The sequence below is a fragment of the Eretmochelys imbricata genome, chromosome 9, assembly GCF_965152235.1.
Source record: "Eretmochelys imbricata isolate rEreImb1 chromosome 9, rEreImb1.hap1, whole genome shotgun sequence".
Lineage (NCBI taxonomy): Eukaryota > Metazoa > Chordata > Testudines > Cheloniidae > Eretmochelys > Eretmochelys imbricata.
In genome coordinates, this window is record NC_135580.1 from 5,765,744 (window position 1) to 5,785,507 (window position 19,764).

The following is a 19,764-nucleotide window of genomic DNA, read 5'->3' on the forward strand; positions in this document are numbered from 1 at the left end:
CCACTAGTCACAGGAGCCAGTCCGGCAGGAGCAGCCCTTTTGTCCAAGGTTAAGTGGCTCTCCTGGCTTTGTGGTTCCTTCCCTTCTGCTTGCAGCTCCCTCCTTTTGCAGCCAGCAGCCCCCCCTCTCGCTCTTCCTTTCACTCCCTTTGAAACGCTGTTCAGTGGTGATCCACCACAGAGAAAAGCATTCCACAGCGCACCAGCGACCTCCCCCCGTAGCAGGTTCCCCAGCCATGGGCACGGGTGACCCCCTACGCTGGTGCTCGAATACCCCGATGGTCGGTGTTCCGGCCACCGCCAGGTCGGACTGCGTGTTCCGAGCACGCTGCTGGCACACGGTCACTGGTGCGAATACTCTTCCAAGTCTTTATTTGCAAAGAGGAATTGCTCTTTGGGTAACACGGACGCCCTCTTACAAAACCTGCCGGATTTCCCCCCCAGAGCGTCCCACCAGCTCTGCGAATCGGGAACGCTTCAGCCCTACCCTCCACGGAGGAGATCTCACATCGTGTTACGGGTTCTTTATTGGTCCCATTTAGCGAAGCAGGGGCGAGGGTGGCCGTGGAGAACAGCCAAAGGCCTGGAGCAGATGGAGTCTCAATCTGTAACGAATAAAAGGAAGCGCCAGGGGCTTCTGCTAAAGAAACAACACCACCAGCAGGCATACCTAACCGTCGTTTACCGGAAGGCCTGAAATGAAGATGGCGGGACCTAGCTTGAAGTGTCGGACATTGGCCCATGGCATAACTGCCTTCACGTAGCGAGCCTAGACCCACACCTGCAGCAGCACGGAGGTGGCTGAAATGGGACACTCACTACCCGGCTTGCGGAACAACACCCATGTGCGAAAATTTGTCCTGCTCATGCCAGGAAAATCCTGGCAGGCTTCCAAGCTGCAGACCAGTCAGTGAACAAACCCCACAGAAATCGTACATGACTAGCGACGCCCGTCCCAGCGCGAGTGAAATCAGCGCGACCCGCGTTTCCTCTCGCCAAGCGGGGGGGGGGAGTGGATGAAAATGAGAGGATCGTGCAATAACACGGGACAGCTGTCGGCTCTTTGTCTCCCTGGCCATGGCAAACGCATTGGACAGAATGAACCAGGCCCGGATCTTCAAAGATCCAGCTTCTTTAGGTGCATCACTCCTATTGATTTCAACGGGCGTTAGCCCCAGGACCAGCCCCTGGGGAGTGTATCACAAAAGCCAGAGCCCAGGATGCGAAAGCAAAATGACCACAGCTGCCAGGGAACAAGGCTAGTGAGCTACCACTGATGGGGCAGTACAGTTAGGATCCACACAAATTACTCACTTATTGCCCCCCTCGCAAAACCGACCAGGCACATTTATACCGAAAGATCCTGTGCTCTAAGGAAATGCAGCTCCCTCCGCTGAGGGTCCCTTGCTCCCTGCACACCTTGGGGCTGGAAGCCCCATAAAACAACAAAGGCCCTGGTGGGGCACTGCAGGAATCCAGTCCCTGCACTCAGCACCCGCAGCTCCCGTTGGCTTTCACTGGTGCTGCAGGTGCTCAGCACCCTGGACAAATCAGCTCCTCCACGTCTGCCTGCTGGTGGAGCTCCCCAGTTCTCCGAGCTGCTCTGCCTGCTTTCAGCTAGTAAGAAAGTTCTCGGGCCAGGGGACCAGGGTGCAGGAAGGAACGCAAAGCCCGGCCCCGCCCAGTGTGCTCACCTCTTCCTTCCTCGGAATAGCTCTCTGCCTCTTCTGAGGACCTTGCTGTTGGAGAAAGAAAGAGAGGAAATGGTGTGGGCTGGCATCGCGTTGTTCTTTACTCTCACTTGAGTCTAGCATCCTCCGATTGTGACAGCTTATTAACAAGCTGGGATCCTGGTCTAATAACATGATCAGTGCAGGAGAAATCAGAGCTTTTACCAAGAAGCATATGACTTGCTATACTGGCTCTGAGCAGTGACCCATTGAGTCTAGTCTCCGGGCTTCAACAGTAGCCAGCTCAAGAAGAAGGCATGAAACACTGAGCGTGAACAGTTTTACACTGTGTAAATTTCTCCCTGTGGCACTTCAGTAGTGCATAGGCCTGGCGCTGGCCCGCTACACAGAGATCCATTTCACTGCAACCTTTTCCCCTGTCCTATAGATGTCCAAAGTACAACCATACAAGCTGAGACCCATAGAGCCAACCAGCTCCAGATTCTGTAAAAATCCTCACCTGGCCCAGTGGGTTCTGCTTGGAAATCTTGACACCAGGTGTGCAGAGAACTGAGTACAAGGGGGTGAAAATAACGTAAAGGTGGAGACAGAAAGCGACCCATGCACGGGTTCTCTGGAGTGCGTTTAGCTTTTGCTGCTGGCTGTTGTTAAACTAGCCAAAGGTGCATTAACGTTCAGCCCCCAGCCCCTAGGAAAATCACGCCTAAGCTGGCAGATGACAGGTGCACTCCCTGCGTCCCAGCTCCAGGAACTCACTTTGGTTTGGCAGCCTGTATCCAGCACAGCTGATCTTTGGTCTCTTCTGACTGTACTTAGCACAGAGCTGGGGGCTCCCCGCCTGCCGGCAACACCAGTCATGCAACTTTAACTCTGCATCTGGAGATGGAAATTACAGCGCAGTGTTACGCAGGGAAAGGTTACAAACATCTGCCAGGAAACTGGGCAGAATCCGATGCCCCTTGGAGTCAGTGAAGAAAACGCCCCATTTCTGTCAGTGGCTCTTGGATTGGGTCCCACGCGTCGCTCCTCCCTTAGCAGACAAACTGACAAAAGCTGATGTGCAGAGAAGTTAAAACGGTTCATAAGCCTTGTTTATGGGCAATGGCAAATGCCGAATCAGCCGCGTGACGCAGCGCGGGGGGCCCAATCCTGCAGTCTTTGCTCACCTAACTCTTCCATTAGAGCCAAGAGGGCATTTTAATTAACCCAGGAACTCCACCCCAAGCCCTTTCGAGTGAAAAAATGTCAATCACCGGGAACTCATATTTCAGAGCAATTTAGTGACATTATTCTCATTAGCGGGATCTGATATTAGTAATACGCCGATCCCGCTGCAACCTGGTCTGCCCTGTCTCGTGCTCCAGCACTTGGTGTGGACCAGTTAGTAACAGGTTGGGAATTGCACTGGGCAGGCACCCACTGGCCTCACAGCTACCCAGACAGTCAAAGAAAAATCTTAATTTCCGTGGAAAAATCACCGAAAAGCTGAGGAAGGCCCAGCCCACGTGGCTCCCGTTGCACGACGGGGGAGCCAGTTGACAAAACTCCTCAGACGCGCTTACCACGGTCAGGGGACACTTGGCGTGAGTCCTTCCAGGATCTCTCCTGCCGCCCGTCAACGAGCTCGTTCTGGCTGTTGTAGAGACAGCGGACACCGGCGCCGTATTGGTTCGGGGAGGCTGGATACAGCATTGTCACACGGTCGTCTGCCAAACCTGCAACAACCCACCAGTTGCGCGGCAGCCCCGGAGCCGTGCAGCACAAAAAGCCTCCCTGGCAGTGCAGCCCCTGGGTTTCCAGCCCAACCCAAAGCCCAGTGAAGTCATGGAAAGGTTCCCCTGGATTTCAGCAGGCTTTGGCTCAGGATCTTAGCAAGCCAGTTCCCACAAAGCTCCTCTGAGCCCCTGAACTCACATACTCTTGTGTCGGGATTTATTCTCCAGCTCACCATGCAATGGGGATATCCAGCAATACCTGGTTTCTAACTGGGCATTCAGGACCTTTGACGGCCCCTTATCACAGCCCAGGTCAATTCATTATGCATCGTGGCTGCTGCGGGCTGTGGTGATTCCAGGGTCCACCCACGCTGCAGCAACAAACGTAAGGGGGGGCGGGGCGGAGACACACCCCAGAATCATTAAATTACAACCGAGTGTAAACAGATAGAGGGACCGAGTGAAGTTGGAGCTGGGTGAATTTCCTGCTGCTGTTTCTTTCAAGCCTCTCTAGGCAATGCTTCGCTCGCAAAGGGGAGACATGAGCAAACAGTATCAATTCACCTGCAAAGGCTAAATCCCAGACAAAGTAGCCTGGTCGAGTGCTGGGCACACAGGCTGGGTGGGGCCTGTCTTTTACCTGTCTCAGATCACAGCAGGAGAGAGGGTTCATGGACCCTGCAGTGCCTCAGTCTCCCCACTGTGTACAGAGTTAATTACCAATGCTTGCCTGCCCCTAGGGGTGTTTTGAGGATAAACGAGATAAAATGGCTAAGCACCATTCTTGAGAAGACAGCCCAAAACTACAGGGGACAGAGTTTGGGGCCTGAATGGGCTTGGGACCCATGGTGAGTTGTATTCCCGCTGGCAGGAACCGGGATTCTCTCTCCCCACAAGAGCTGAGCTGGGATCATTGCTTAGGGAGGGATGGGTCCACGTAACTAATTCCCTGTCATTGCAGGGGAAGAGGTACTGGGGGGATTGCACCCCTTCTCGGCTGCTGGGTCTCTATGGAGACGAGCAGGTCCGGCCCTCTCTGTGGGGCAGGAGCTTTCTCCATACTAACCCGTAACAGCCTCGTAAGGAGAAGCCATGAGTCCATCTCATTCACAGTGAACGGAGGTGCCGTGTTAGAGCTAACCTCGCTCAGAGCGTGGTGAGGACTAGATCTAACAGGCCCATCTGGCCCTGGCATTGTCAGCATACCCCACCTCCTCGGCTCTGTCGGTAGTGCCGATCCAACGCTCCATGTCGCAGAGAGCAAGGGCAGGACAGCAGATCCTTGTTCCAACCCGCTGGATCTTGCTGGGTGCTAAGCCAGGCCAGACACCTCAGTCTGTAGTTCACACGCACATGACTGGCTAGACTGTATATCCACAGCCCACGCAGATCTAGGGCAAAAACAATCAACAGGTTTTGCCTTCTACTGAGTCAACAGCAAGATTGTACTCGCTCAGGCAGAGAGAGATTTGACTAAGCTGAGTTCTTGGACAGCTCTGACCATACAGGAGACTAACTGGTGATATTTTCTGAAATGGGGTGGTAACCCGGGCCTTGTTACAGCCTCCGAATGTCGCCATTGGAACGCTCCAGAAACTCACGCTCCGAGTCTGAAAGCACCATCGCGGTCGCTCTGGGGATGGTCTCTCAGCTAGGCACTGTCACTGTGAGTGGACGTAGGAATCATCCCCGGTTTGCAAAGTAACAGGCCATGGGCGCAGCCAGTCCTGAGGGGCATGTCTGCCTGGGTCCAGTACCGCGCAAGGGGCATTCCTGGGGAGTTAGCTGAACGTCCAGGTGGCCATTCAGCGGTTCATCAGGGACCAGTAACTCACCGTGAAAAATTGGTCCCACTGACAGCCCTGGGAGTTTTGCCCTGGTTTCAAGAGAGCCAGGAGTTCACCCACAGCATCTGGGAGAACCTGGGAATCTCTCACCTCGGCACAGTCTTTGCCTATCTCCACTCAGCAGCAGAAGGAAACCCTTTGGCTGCGGTGCCCATACCTGTGTTGTAGCCTCTGACCTGGTCGGGGCGATATTTGGCGGCTGGGGGCCTTCGGGTCAGATCATCATTTCGGTAAAATCCATCCCCGCTGAACAACAAAGCAAACCCTACATCACCCTTCCTGGCAGGAGCAGGGTTCTTCTCCACACCAGCCCCAGCAAGTTCTCTAGGAACAACTCCCAGCCTGCCAATCCCATCGCCCACCTCATACGCAGGGGGGATGGGGGCACACAGCTGATCAACGGAGAAGCACCCCCAACTCACAGAGCACAGGGCTGAGCCTATGGCCGTCTCGCCAGGAAGCAGCTGTGGTGCTGAACGCTCTGAAGCTTCCATGCCTTTGCTGGCGGGGTAGGGCTGCTTTTAAGGTTTCACGGAGTGTGCAGAGAACTGCCGCCATTGAGTGTAGCCTGTTACTGAGGAGACATACACACTCTGCTTTCTCCCAGGGGAACTTGACTTTGAGTCGTATTGGACTTGTTTGGCTTCATCTAGACTAAAAGACTGAAAGCCTGTGCTGGTCTCTGGATCAGGAGAGAGACAGCCGGGAGTGACTCTCTCATTCATTAACTTGCAAGCAAAGCAATGGACAGATCCCTTAATTGTGATCAGTCCAAAGTTCACAAGACACCCAATGCTCAGTTATATTTGTAAATCCTCAGTCTTCAAAGGGGTTGCCTGGATTTGAACTACACAACACCCTCGGGAGACAGAAGGGCACGGTCAATGGCACATTATGGTAGTTCTGAGGTTGCAATGTTACCCAGCTGCAAAAGGGTAATTGGGATTCGAATTAATGGTTCCATAGAGGAGTGAGCATACAGCACCTGGAGTAGCCCATCAGCACATTGGTCAAACCCATCTTGGTGTAATCCCATTGCATGCCGCCATCTTGGTAAAGGATGAGGACATAAGACTTGATTCCATCCGTGGTGAGGACAGCCTGGTATGTGTTTGTCTAGAGAAACACAAAGTGCGCGGGTAAGGAAGAAGGGGCTGTGTTCCACAAAGTGTAAATGAGGGGGTACAAATCACTATTCAGTGAGAGGCAATAAACAGCACTAATGCTAACGAGGAGTTCTCTGTTCTGACAATGGGGCGTAAGGGTGAATCTGTGCAACTCCCGGAAAGCATGGCAGTAATAAAAACCTGACACAGGAAGCAACAACAGGTGTAATTCTCGAAATAAGTGTCACAGGCCACCAAAGAATGGGCAAGCAAACTTGGCCACCAAACATTGTCAACATTTCTTATTTTTCATGGAAAGCATTGTTAGGATATAGATATTCAGGCCTGTCTGTAAAGGCCTGTACTCTAAGAATTTAAGTGTATTCTTATCACTTGGCTAGTTATAGAGGTATAAAAGAAAGAATCAAAATCACTGTCTGCCGGTGTAAGGGCCTTCTCTTACGGTGATAGTCTGAGGCCCTGTGCTTAGGCTAAGGCCTCTGGCTAAGCAGCAGAGGCAGCCATAAGCTGGGAAGCGACCGGTCACCTCCTCACATTCCAAACTAGTCCCATTGAAATAAGGTGCTATTGGGCTGTTAGGATACAATCCTGTCCTGACAATGCCGATCGCCTCCAGAGAAAGGGAAGTGCCTAGAAGATGTGAAAGGAAACGTAGTTTGATAGCATCCTGCCTGGCAAGAACTCACTTATCAATAGCTGGGATGTGAAATCCTCACTTCTGTATTCTTTTGTCATTATAGTTCCCACTTTGCGATTGTTTGTCTGTATAATCTCTGTCTGGTTCTGTGATTGTTTCTGTCTGCTGTATAATTAATTTTGCTGTGTGTAAACTAATTAAGGTGGTGGGATATAATTGGTTAGCTAATCATGTTAACAATATGTTAGGATTGGTTAGTTAAATTTCAGAGATAATGATTGGTTAAGGTATAGCTAAGCAGAACTCACGCTTTTACCATATAGTCTGCAGTCAATCAGGAAGTGGGTGGGTGGGAAATGGGAACAGGGAATGGGGGTGGGGAAATTGGAATCATGTTTGGCTAAGGGCAGGAATGGGAACAGGGAATGGGGCTGGGGAAACTGGAATCATGTTTTGCTAAAGGGGGAAATGGGAACAGGGAATGGGGGTGGGGAAATGGGAACAGGGACACAGGCGTAAGGTTCTGTGGTGTCAGAGCTGGGAAGGGGGACACTAAGGAAGGAAACTGGAATCATGGTTGCTGGAAGTTCACCCCAATAAACATCGAATTGTTTGCACCTTTGGACTTCGGGTATTGTTGCTCTCTGTTCATGTGAGAAGGACCAGGGAAGTGGGAGAGTGAAGGAATAAGCTCTCTAACAAGCGTTGTGACATTTTAGGTCTAAGGTTTTATCAAAAATGTTATTAAAATTGTCAAACACTTTAATTTACTGAAAATAGCTCTTTTGGTCAAGCAAAGCTTCCCATAACCACTTTGAAAAGGTTTCCAATAAAAATGTGTATAAATGCCAAATTGAAAATATATTTTGAAAAATAATTCCAGATCACCAAAAAACGGGCTTATTTCAAAGGGTTTGAAACAAAAAACTTAAAAATTGGTTTCAACATGTGATAGTTTTTGATCAGCTCCGTACGCAATTGATCATGTAACAAACAGAAAGATTATAGATTATATTACTTAGGGTGTCTCAATGAAAAGTGAGCATAGGGGGCTTTATCTAGAGACCCACCTAAGCCCTCTTTTGCATAGGTCTCATGCATGGGGTGAATTTATCTTTGATAAATGTTCAAGTGAAACACTCAAAAGTTAACTTGCTTCTCCCAACGAGTGCACAGGAGTAATGGTACCACGGGTTCTGAATTCATGCCCGCTCTAAGTTCACAAACTCAGTCTATCGTAGGTCATCTGGCCCTCGTCACGAGCATCTGAGCACTTCACAGTGTTTAATGTAGGTACTGTCCCATTTTACACATGGGAAACTGAGGCACAGAGAGACAGGGACTGCCCAAGGTCACATGGGACCTGTGTAGTGGAGCAGTAAACTGAACCCAACTTTTCCGAGTCCCAGACTAGCATCCTAATCACTGAATCGTCCTTCCTCCCATAGAAGTTCCCCAGAACATTTGGAAATCGATCCAGACCAATCCAGAAGTAACAGCGCTCTTGAGAAAAGCTGCCGGGGGTGTCTAAATATGCCCCGCGTATCACAGGACACAGACACAATGCAGCAGCCTAGGCCTGACCAAGACTGGGAGGTGCGGGGCAGGAAGCCACTTTGACAATAGCTTCCTGAAGCCCACGTGGCCACTTACCCGAGTGACAGGCTGCCGTGCTGGAAAGGCCGGGGCCTTCTCCCAGGTGATCTTAAGGGTCCATTTTGCAGAGTACGAAGTCTTCAGGTATCGCCGAATCTTGGCCTCCACGTCTTGGACAAACGGGTGTTCGGCAGAATCCAGAGTAACAAACTCCTGTGGGTTTTGCACAGGTATGTTACACCTCCAGGGCAGGGAAGCGCAGAACTAGCATTAGGCATGCGAAGGTATCAAAGGCGACCGGAACCCCCCGGCTCACTCATGCATTCCTCCCATTGACTAAGGACTTAAACGATGCTTAGGCCTTACGCAGACCCTCTGCAAAGGGGCGAATTTCATGCCGAGTGAGGATGGACTCAGACGTTAGGGGACCAGCAGGAACTGCTGAATCTGGCAAGGCCTGTAAACCCCACTGCTCGGTCATCTCCACGGCGGCAGGCTATCCAACGACTTGCTAAATCATACGCTGCATAATGCGAAGAAGGGCAGCCTAACTGAGCCTGCCGTTGAGCACGTCTCGCTGGGCCTCACCACGTGTAAAAACTGACCTGGTAAAACGTGGTGCCAACGCCTTCGGAGAAATCCGCGTTAGCCCAAAACACAGCGACCATTGGTACTTTCTCATGGCCAGTAAATCCTCCGGGAGGTGGGTTTGGAGACGGGAACACGTCACTGTCCGAGGCTGGGAAAATGATTTGTCCATTGTCTGTAAACTAAACGACAGTATTCCTTACATTAGCTCCTTCACGGGAGAGATGAAATAATGCCTAACGCGGCACAGGGTCTGTCTCCACAGCCACGAGACACCCACAGCTGGCCTGTGCCTGCCAACACGGGCTCGCAGGGCTTGGGCTGCGGGGCTGCTTCACTGCTGGGTAGCCATCTGGAGCCTGGGCTCTAGGACCCTGCAAGGTGGGAGGTTCCCAGAGCTCAGGCTCCAGCCCAAGCCCAGACATCTACACAGCAATGGAACAGCCCCATGAGCCCAAGTCGGCTGGCACAGGCCAGCTGCGGGTTTTCCTTTGCTGTGTAGACAGAGAGTTATGGGCTTGCTGCAGAGTCCACTGAAGTCAATAGAAAGACGCCCGTTGACTTTAGGGGATTTGGGGATCAGACCTAACTGAAGTGTGTATTCGATCATTATTACCGCTGTTTATATTGCTGAAGTGCCTAGCAGATCCAGTCACCGGCCAGGCCCGCACTGAGCCAGATGCCGTGCAGGCACTGGGGGAAAAGGGAGCCCCCACTGTAGTTTAATTTTTTACTGCTACATTGCAAAACTTTTTTTTTTTTAATTAGAAAGTGACTCTGATCTTAATAAATCCTCTAAATCCCATGAAAACACCCCTGGCCCAGACATGGGAGATAAAATCCAAGGAAGAGTTTTTCCAACCACCAATAAAAATGATTTTTATTTCTACAAAAATTAATCCATATTTGTTGAAAATGAAGAAAAAAAACCCCACATTTATCCCCGACCAGCTAAAATCTTAATACACTGTGCCAGTTCCAATAGATCTTTGTCCGTTTCCAAAGGACTGGCCAAGTGCACATCTCATTTAGACTCACGTATAGGGAATCACGCAGCGTTTTCCCAAGTGGGAACCCAATCTCGGGTTTGAACACAGGGGAGTTAAAATCCATTCTTCTTTCCACGAATTGCTTATCGGTTTCCTTTGCTCCATACGGATACAGTGGCACAGCTGTAACTAAAACACAACGATTACAAGCAGCTTCCTTTAGTTCACTCGCTGAAGATTTTCAAATATCAAAGGGACTGAGCAGATGGCAGGGGACCAAAAGACCTGGTTTGGGCAGGGGAAGCAGCGTGGAATTAAGGCGGGTTCCTTGGACCATAGGATTCGGGTCCGAGGGGACCCCGATGCTGCAGTGAGTCAGCCGCAGAGCAGCAGGTGTTATTGTACGGGGGTAAATCATCAGGGGGACAGTGGAGGTCGTGTTCGGTTGCAGAAATCTGTCTCTTGCTCAGAAATCCATGGTAGGTGACTTACGTGTTGCTGACTGTCCTGTACCACTTGTAGTGGCTTCTCTGGTCCCAGCTGAAGCAGACGCTGTTCGCTCCTGGTCAGACCCTGCTCTAGTATCGGACCGAAGGGCTGCTGACACAACCAAAGCAATATCTCAGGAGTTGGGAGGGGAAATCACACGCCACTCAGAACCCTCGATGTTTACGTCACAAGTCGGGTTTTTACGGCCCGTTTTCACACCTCTGCAACTTATTACAGGCACAAATGATATAACTTAGGTGTTTGACTACCTGACACGTGGCCAGATGGTCAAGTACCTAACTAGCCTCAGCAGCACTCTGTTATTTGGGCCAGCAGCGAAAAAGGAAAGGCTAAGTTGGAAAGCAGGCTGTGAAAGTATTCGGAGATCAAGGCTTTACCCAAACCTGCATTGACAGGGAGAGGCCTAGTGGAGTATCGGCCATTGTTTCCGAGGTGCTAGGCACAAATAAAGTACAGATCAAAGACGTGAGTAAATATTATGAGGCTCCTATCACAAGCGCTGAATTCCTCACTTCCATTTAGGACCCGGGCCTTTCACAGAAGACACTAAGTGACCCTCCATAACTGAGCTCCACAAAACCAACATGGCTTCCACCCTGGCCACCTGCCATCCCGGGGGCCCCTGTCCCACACTGCCCAGGAAACCAGGTCTCCCCATGTGCCCCAGACCTGAGCTCGGGAGACCCACGACGTGCTACTGCCTGAAATGAACCCGTCTGGGGACACTAGTTATCAGTGCGTGACGTACCTGTTGTTCCCAAGAAGGGGAACGGTGTCTCTGCCCGTCCTCTGGAGAGTGCTGGAGTGGTGGCAGCTGGCACCTGCGGTGCACCAGCCGAACCCAGGTCAGCCCCCTGTTCTGGGGGCATTTTCCCCTTCTCCGCATGGAGGGAAGGGGAGTGGGATGCCGTGGCAGAGGGAGCACGAGAGGTGGCCAGGCGTAGCGTCGTTAGCGATTGCCCGGTACGTGCCTCCAGTCCTGGTAATGCTGCAGGGACTCCTGAGTCACTGGCAGAGACGGCTGCTTCTTTCGTAACGCCAGCGGGCCCAGTTACTGTCGGCCCCTCAGGAGAGGCAGGGACGGGCACCGGGGCACTAGAAAACAAAGGATCTGGCCGTGCAGCCTCTGGAGCTGAGGGCCCAGCAGCGGTTTCACCGGGAGAGGCAAAGGCAGCTGGGGATGTTTCCCCTGACGGGGCATGTATTCCTGTGGCTCCCCCATCTCCTGAGGGTGAATATGGGGAGGTCTCAGCATTGGCCGAGACACCTCCTTCTCCCGGGGGCAGCTCTGCCCTGCTTGCTGGACTCGCCTCCGCAGGCTGGCCATCGGGGTTAGAGGTGGTGGTTTCCTCGTTGGCTGCAGCCGCGTCTCCCCTTCCTTCTCTCTCGCCAGCTGAAGACAGAGGAGCAGAACCCATGGCGCTGGGGCCTCCCGGTGAGTGTGAGATGGAGGGGAGAGAGGCCGGGTCCCCAAGCACTACGAAGACGGGCGCGGACGTTCCCTCGCTGGCTGCCGACGTCTCCCTTGTGGGGGCTGGACAGGGAGCCCCGAGGGCACCGGACAATCCGTTTGTTGCATCGCCCGTCGTTTCCGGCTCAGCCAGGGCTCCGCTGGGAGATGCAAAGGCAGGTGGGGACGTTCCTCCCGATGGAGTGAGTCTGCCTGGCATGGTCCCGTCTCCTAAGGGCGCACGAGGGGAAGCTTCGGCTTTGGCCACGGCTGCTGTTTCTCCTGCAGGCAGCTCTGCTGCGTCCCCGGGACTCAGCTCTGAGACGGAGGGTGAGGGATTTGTCACACTCTGGAAATAGGGGTTGGAAATCGGGGTTTCTCCATGCGCCACAGATACCGGACTAGCCATATCCTCTCCGTTTTCTGAGGGTGCCGGGGCCAGGGCTGTCTCCCGAGCCGAGGATGGCTGAGGAGAATCCATGGCCAACGCTCTGGGTTCTCCGGTTGGCAGCTCGCCCATGGGAGCTGGATTCGGCTCTGCGCCCCGGGGCGAGGGATCTGTTTCACTCCAGGTGCCAGCGTGAGATGTTGTGGCTGCCTCGTTCGCTGACCTATTGGCTGCTAGCTCTGCACTGGAGGGTGCAGCTACCCCACTGGCAAAGCCTCCAGAAACATTTACTCCCGCAGGACCTTTGGCTGCTGCAGCGGGTGACGCAGACTCCAGGACTGATGGAGCAAGGGGCGTTCCCTTCACACTAGGCTGGGCAGAGTTTGCCAGTTCCTCTCCTGCCCCAGCAGCAACAGGGTCTGTCCCTACTGCAGCGTCTGGAAGGGCCTGGGGAGAACTGGGAGCACCAGAGAATCCAGCCCAGGAGGATCCTGTACTTTCACTCTCTGAAATGGACGGCTCGGCAGGGATGTCACTGGGAGCTGGGATGGCAGACGGGGCCGTTTCTCCCGACGGCGTAGGTATGGCTGTCACCGTCCCAGGCTCTAGAAAGGAATGAGGGGAAGTTCTGGCACGGGACAAAGCCCCCGGATCCCCCGTAGGTAGCTCCTCTGTGTTAGCCAGACTCTGCTCTGCGTCAGAGGGCAAGGGATTTGGTTGGCTCTGGGTATCAATCACAGATATTGGGGTTTCCTCTCTTCCTTCCGGAGCTGCAGGGGCAGTAACTGTCTCGCTGTCTGAAGCCGGGTGAGCAGAACCAGTAATGCTAGAAAACGCCCTTCGGGGGAGCCCCTCTCTCTCAGTCTCTGCGGGTCCTAATGACCCAACCTCTTCCCTCCCGGCTACAAAGGCAGGTGGGGATGTTTCCCCTGCCGGTGCAGATGTTCCTCGTCCTGTCTCGCTCTCTGACGGTGGATCTGGGGATGCCGGAGCACTAGCTCCATCATGCCCTGGGCTTTCGGTCTCTGAAACGAAGGCCTTAGCAGCAGGGGCGGCAGGAGACTGGAACGCTGCACGAGTTGACTCCGTCTCTCCCACCGATGGAGAAAGAGGCCTTCCACTGGACACAGCAGTGCCAGTGGATGCCAAGTCCTCTGGTCCCCCTCCAGTGCCGGGTGTGGCTCTCCCGTTCTCAGCAGCTGCAGAGAGAGAAGAGGAGGTGGTGACCCCGGGGAGCGTGCCAGGAACGGATCTCGTTACCTCCAGCTCGGCAGGTGAGAAGAGGGTCGGGTGAGGGTCTGTTGGGCTGGAGTAGAAGAAGGCCAACGTGACGGCTGCTTCTCCTGCTGGAGTCGTGGCAACTGTCCCGTTTTCTGAAGAGGCGTGCGAAGGGTTTGTCGCCCTCGCTGAAGTCTCTGCTTCTTCTGTCGGGATCTCGGCTGCTTCACCTCCGCTGGCCCCTGGCTCTGGTGGGGAAGACACTGTTTCAGGGGCAGAATTTACATTGTCCCCATTCACCGCTGACACCAAACTAGCTGTTGCTACCTCTGCCGGAAAGGAGGCGCCGGCTTCTCTGGCGTGGCCGCTTGAAATGGCGCTTTCTCCAGGCAACGTGGTCACGCCGGCGTTGGCCGCCATGTCGGACAGGGACAGAGGAGCTTGTGCTGCCGAGGTGATTGCTGTCTCCGGGGCTGCCAGGCTTGCGGCACGGAGCAAACCGCGCTCCGCCGTTGGGGGAGACCCGGCTCCAGGGGTGAGCTCATTCTCTGGAGGAGCTGGGACAGCAGAGGTGGGCCCCGGGTCTGCGCAGGCTGGAGGAGATGAAACAAAGGCGTAAGCAATTCTAAGAAGCAGCTTGGTTATAAATCCAGCTTGGTTCGCAAACGACTCACTGCTTCTCTGTGCAGGACAATGCTACCGAACAGGGTTCTTTTGGCGCGCCCAGGAAAGGGCTCAGACACTGAGCGGGCATCAATGCTAATTCAATTAGACTTCCGTTTGCCAGGTAAGGAATCCACATAAGGTGCTTTCTCCTTCAGGGGCAGCAGGTCACACATTTGCCATTGGTTTCCTGTGTTTTCAGGCTTTTGCGCACCCCCCAGGGTAATCCACCCCAGGATTACTAAAAATGGGCCTGGCCTGGCACATTCTTCTATGAGCAAATGGCATCTTGGCAACGCCATTCTGACACCTTGGGGGGGCAGCCTGCTGGTTTTGAGCAGCAGAGCGAGCATGGCAGCCTCCTTGAATTGCCTGAACTCCTGGGTTCAGTTCCTTGCTTTGCTGCTGCTGGCAAGCTGAGGGTGGCCACCCCCTTGGAAAAGCAGGCCATCAACCACTAGTTGTGTGCCTCAGTTTCCCTCTCTGTCAGAGTGGAATAGTGACAGCCAGCTCAGAGGGATGCTGTGAGGACCGATTAGTTAATGTCTTTACAGTGCAGGAAAGTGCTGTATAAAGCCTTCAAAATATGACCCTTATCACCCATGTTACCTTGCTTACCCTAAGCCAAATTTGGGGCAAACTTCACTGCAAGGATGGGGCCCAGACTGGAACGGCTGTTTTCCCAAAACACTCAGGAGGCCAAGTTCCCTGTTTTGTCCACCTTACACTGGGGGTAGCAGAACTGGGGGACTCCCTGAGTCTCAGCCTGATCCAAGGTGCATCTTAGCGCAGAACAGTCCCAGGGAACCACGTACCAGCTGGGACTAGTCAGAGAGTTATGGTCACACCCCATCACCTTCTCCTGCACCGGGGGCTGTGGAGAGGGAGGAGAAGGAGTTGGCTACGCTGGCTCTACACCTACCAGAGACTCCCCCACCCAGCAGAGGACTTGTGGCCTGTTACACATTCCCTTTACCCCACCTGAGTGATGTAAAGGGAGCAAAAGGGGCTGAGAATCCAACCCAGGGTATCTTTGGTCCATCCAGGAGTCTGAATCTGTGCTTCAATCCCTCAGGTATTTTAAGGGGGGGATGATTTCAGGGGGGTGAGGAGAAGGCTGGGTGCTGCCGTCAGCTAGATGTTTTAGGGAAGTTGACTTGCAAGGGGTGAGAAAGCCGGTCACTCCTGCAGAGGTTAGTATAGGACCGGGGCATTTTCCAAGCAGCTGGGCAGAGGTATTGTGTGGCTAGTCTATTGACTGGTCATGGTGCAACCAGACTCCTCGCGTAGGTGGATCTGTTCAGGCAGAAGGAGCATGCAGGGTGCAGACGGAGCGAGGTGCTGAATACATAGTCGCTCATTTGCATAACTGATGCCACACTGCTTGTACGCCAGCCAGAGCACTGCCCTGCGTAGCCCCACCTAGATCATTAACATCCAGGCCCCCAGCACCGTGCCACCCTCTAAGCCTTTCGATGGGTACAGTTCCGAGGGGCAGAAGGTGACATGGGGTAGGACAAAAGCTGGCACTCCAGCAGACAAACGGTAGATAGGACTGGGGGTTCGGAGGGGACCTGGGGCAGGGAGGTGGAACGTGTGGGTGGGTAGGGAGAGCCAGGAGGGAGTGGGGGGGTATCTCTGTCCCAGAATCATTGGCAGCTGTGAGCAGCTGCCTGAGGGTGCCGGGATGGGACACACCACGGAGGGCCCCCTTCAGGGAACGCTCTCGATGCTATGTCCCCTATAGGCAAATTTCTAGGGGACCCACAGTAGGATATGGGTGCCTCTCTAGGCGGCCAGTGCCATTGCTGTGACCAGGCAGCCACCCGGGAGCCTACGACAGGGAGTCTGCAATCGAGGCTCCTGGGGAGAATGCCAGATGCCGTCCTGCCTAACAGCTGTTAAAAGCCAGGTTGCTAGATCCTGATCCTGCTGCCCTTAGCCATGCTGAGTAGCACCTTGCCCCCACCCACCCCACCCCAGACCCAGGCGTGCCCCTTGGTTCACAGGGTAACCAACAGGTAAACTGCAGCACACGGCTTATTTATTTGGGTGGAGGGGAGATTTTATGTGCATTATTATTTAAGCTCAGTACCTATGTGGACACAAGAACAAATGGATATAAACTGGCCATCAGGAAGTTTATAGACTTGAAATTAGATGAAGGTTTCTAACCATCAGAGGAGTGAAGTTCTGGAACAGCCTTCCAAGGGGAGCAATGGGGGCAAAAGACCTATCTGGCTTCAAGACTAAGCTTGATAAGTTTATGGAGGAGATGGTATGATGGGATAGCCTAATTTTGGCAAGTAATTGATCTTCAACTATTAGCAGTAAATATGCCCAGTGGCCTGTGATGGGATGTTAGATGGGGTGGGATCTGAGTTACTACAGAGAATTCTTTCCTGGGTGTCTGGCTGGCGAGTCTTGCCCACATGCTCAGGGTTCAGCTGATCGCTATATTTGGCATCGGGGAGGAATTTTCCTCCAGGGCAGATTGGCAGAGGCCCTGGGGTTTTTTTGCCTTCCTCTGCAGCGTGGGACACAGGTCACTTGCTGGAGGATTCTCTGCACCTTGAAGTCTTTAAACCATGAGTTGAGGACTTCAATAGCTCAGGTTAGGGGTTTGTTACAGGAGTGGGTGGGTGAGATTCTGTGGCCTGCGATGTGCAGGGGGTCAGACTAGACGACCATAATGGTCCCTTCTGACCTTAAAGTCTGTATTCTATGTGCAGGAATGTTTAGTGGCAGGAGGCATTTTTAAAACCCCCTTTTTGCTTATTTTATCTGCAGCCGCCGGGTTCATTAGGGGGAGGCGCTATGTTTCTGCAGGCCTAGTGCATTTCCAGCACGCGCAGCGACCCAGTCAGTTCGCAATGACTGCCCACATTCCAGCCTGCTCCAGGCACACCAGAGCCGCTGCGTTGAGATGATACATCTGGAACTCAGGGCTTCAAAGCTCATGGCCCCAAGCATCAGTGCCACTCACGGCAAGACGGGACGCAACGCATTCCAGAGATGCTAGCGAGTGTCTCTAAGGAAGGCTCAGACTGTATCTGTAACGGGATGGAACATCCTGACGTAGGAAGCTGCAGAGCAGTGCAATGCCGCTCCCGTTAACACAAGAAGACGGGGTGTTTACAGTCAAAAAAGCGAACAGAATATTGGGACTCATCAAGAAAGGGATAGATAATAGGACAGAAAATATCATGTTGCCTCTATATAAATCCAGGGCACGCCCACATCTTGAATACTGCGTGCAGATGTGGTCGCCCCATCTCAAAAAAGGTATATTGGAATTGGAAAAGGTTCAGAAAAGGGCAACAAAAATGATTAGGGGTATAGAACGGCTTCCCTATGAGGAGAGATTAATAAGACTGGGACTTTTCAGCTTGGAAAAGAGACGACTAAGGGGGGATATGATAAAGGTCTACAAAATCATGGGTGGTATAGAGAAAGTAAATAAGGAAGTGTTATTTACTCCTTCTCATAATACAAGAACAAGGAGCCACTAAATTAAATGAATAGGTAGCAGGTTTAAAACAAACACAAAAAGGATTTTTTCACGCAATGCACTGTCAACCTCTGGAACTCCTTGCCGGAGGGTGTTGTGAATGCCAAGACTATAACAGGGTTCAAAAGGGAGTCAGATAGATTCATGGAGGATAGGTCCATCAATGGCTATTAGCCAGGATGGGCAGGGATGGTGTCCCTAGCCTCTGTTTGCCAGAAGCTGGGAATGGGAGACAGGGGATGGACCACTTGATGTTTACCTGCTCTGTTTCATAGAATAGAATATCAGGGTTGGAAGGGACCTCAGGAGGTCATCTAGTCCAACCCCCTGCTCAAAGCAGGACCAATCCCCAACTTTTGCCCCAGATCCCTAAATGGCCCCCTCTAGGATTGAACTCACAACCCTGGGCTTAGCAAGCCAATGCTTAAACCACTGAGCTATCCCTCCCCCTACTCATTGCCTCTGGGGCACCTGGCGCTGGCCACTGTCTGAAGACAGGATACTGGGCTAGATGGAACTTTGGTCTGACCCAGTATGGCCGTTCTTATGTTCTTATGTTCTCTGAGAAGGACATTATGGGACTTACCCTAGCTCAGTTTCCCTAGCTGTCAAATGGGAACAACAACACATCCCCGCGTTTGTCAAGTACTTTCACATCCTCTGATGGAAGTTTCTCTGCAAAGGGCAACACATGGGTATTACTGTGCCTGTCATTTGTACCTTCTTGCATATTTCCCTCTGGTTGGGGAGGTGGGGCTGGTTTATCAAAGCACAAACTTGTCGCCAGAAATCTTTGGCATACAGTCAAAGAACGCCTCTGTAATGCGTTGGGTTTACAGAGACCCACCTGGGACCAAATACCATTTTTAAGGAGAACAGGTTAATTCACCCTCTTCTTGGGCTTGATCCTGCAAGATGCTGCACAGCACCTGCAAACTAGGGAGCTGCCTTAACTCCTGTGTTCTCAGCACCTTGGAGGAAATGACCAGCAGATCTCAGGATCAGGCCCAAGTTCTATTCTCAACTCTCCCTGGCTCAGTTTCCCCAGCTATCAGGAGACCTACCTGTGTAAAGCAGTTGTCTCCCCTCTCTTGAAAGACTGTGGTATAAAAGTGCAGGAGTACTGTTAATAAAGCGTCAGACATTACCAAGAGGCCATAGTCTCTTACAATCTCTGCCTCTGAGCCTCCCTGTCTCTGAGGCCGGGCGAGCTTGTGTCAGCAGCTTGATCCAGTTTACAGTAACACATATGAGTGAGCAAAACGCAGGACTTACCGTGTAGAATCCACACCCAGCAGCCTAAGAAGGTCCAGGGGATTGGTCTCCACATCCCCATGTCTCAGTGAAGCACGCCAACAAGTACGATCTGCGAAGGCGGAGAAGTGTGCTAGGGAAAAGGTAGCTAATGGGAGATGCAGGTCTCCTCCCTCCGTCCTCCGGGAGCTGGAATGAAACAGGTGCAATCCCCTGGCTCCCGCCCACGGCTACTTATAGGGGCTGACAAAAGAAGGCGGGCTGCAATGATTGCATCACACCCTGTGCCCCTCATGTTCTTCCCCCACACCACCCCCACCCGAAAACCCCCTCCCCAATAGCTTCCTGTTACTGTACATGTTCCTGGCCAGCCCCTGAGAACACACATTCCTGTAGCTCTCACATGAGTGCCCGGTAATAAAGTGAAGTGTCCGAGCGTCGGCACTTGGCTTTGAGTTCCCCCCTGGCGTCCCTACCGCACAGGGCTGAGAAGCATACCAGGGGTGCCCATGCTACCCAACGGGCGACTGCGGACACCGCAGGAGAACATGCCTGGCGGGGGCGTGGAGCCCTGGGTGGCC

The 19,764-nt window shown here is 52.9% G+C and overlaps 1 protein-coding gene across 1 annotated transcript; it reads right to left on the reverse strand.

The window, feature by feature from the left end:
• Window positions 1-1,616: 1,616 nt before the first annotated feature.
• On the reverse strand, window positions 1,617-19,265 carry MUC4 (mucin 4, cell surface associated). Its single transcript, XM_077826846.1, has 12 exons — window positions 19,205-19,265; window positions 11,448-14,348; window positions 10,682-10,789; window positions 10,239-10,378; window positions 9,218-9,382; window positions 8,670-8,825; window positions 6,238-6,368; window positions 5,410-5,498; window positions 4,617-4,796; window positions 3,253-3,405; window positions 2,447-2,566; window positions 1,617-1,738 (listed from the first exon to the last, which is right to left on the reverse strand). The coding sequence occupies exons 1-12, from the start codon at window positions 19,263-19,265 to the stop codon at window positions 1,617-1,619; spliced, it is 4,326 nt and encodes a 1,441-aa protein (XP_077682972.1).
• Between the last annotated feature and the right edge of the window lie 499 nt (window positions 19,266-19,764).

What these genes read in the sequence shown, in the direction of transcription:
- MUC4 (XM_077826846.1), bottom strand. Translation starts at nt 19,265, where the DNA reads ATGGGGATGTGGAGACCAATCCCCTGGACCTTCTTAGGCTGCTGGGTG. An exon ending in CGCTGCGTGATTCCCTATAC is followed by an intron (nt 9,383 to 10,238) that starts GTGAGTCTAAAT and finishes ACTGTCGTTTAG; the next exon opens with TTTACAGACAATGGACAAAT. An exon ending in CCAAGTGTCCCCTGACCGTG is followed by an intron (nt 2,567 to 3,252) that starts GTAAGCGCGTCT and finishes TTCCATCTCCAG; the next exon opens with ATGCAGAGTTAAAGTTGCAT.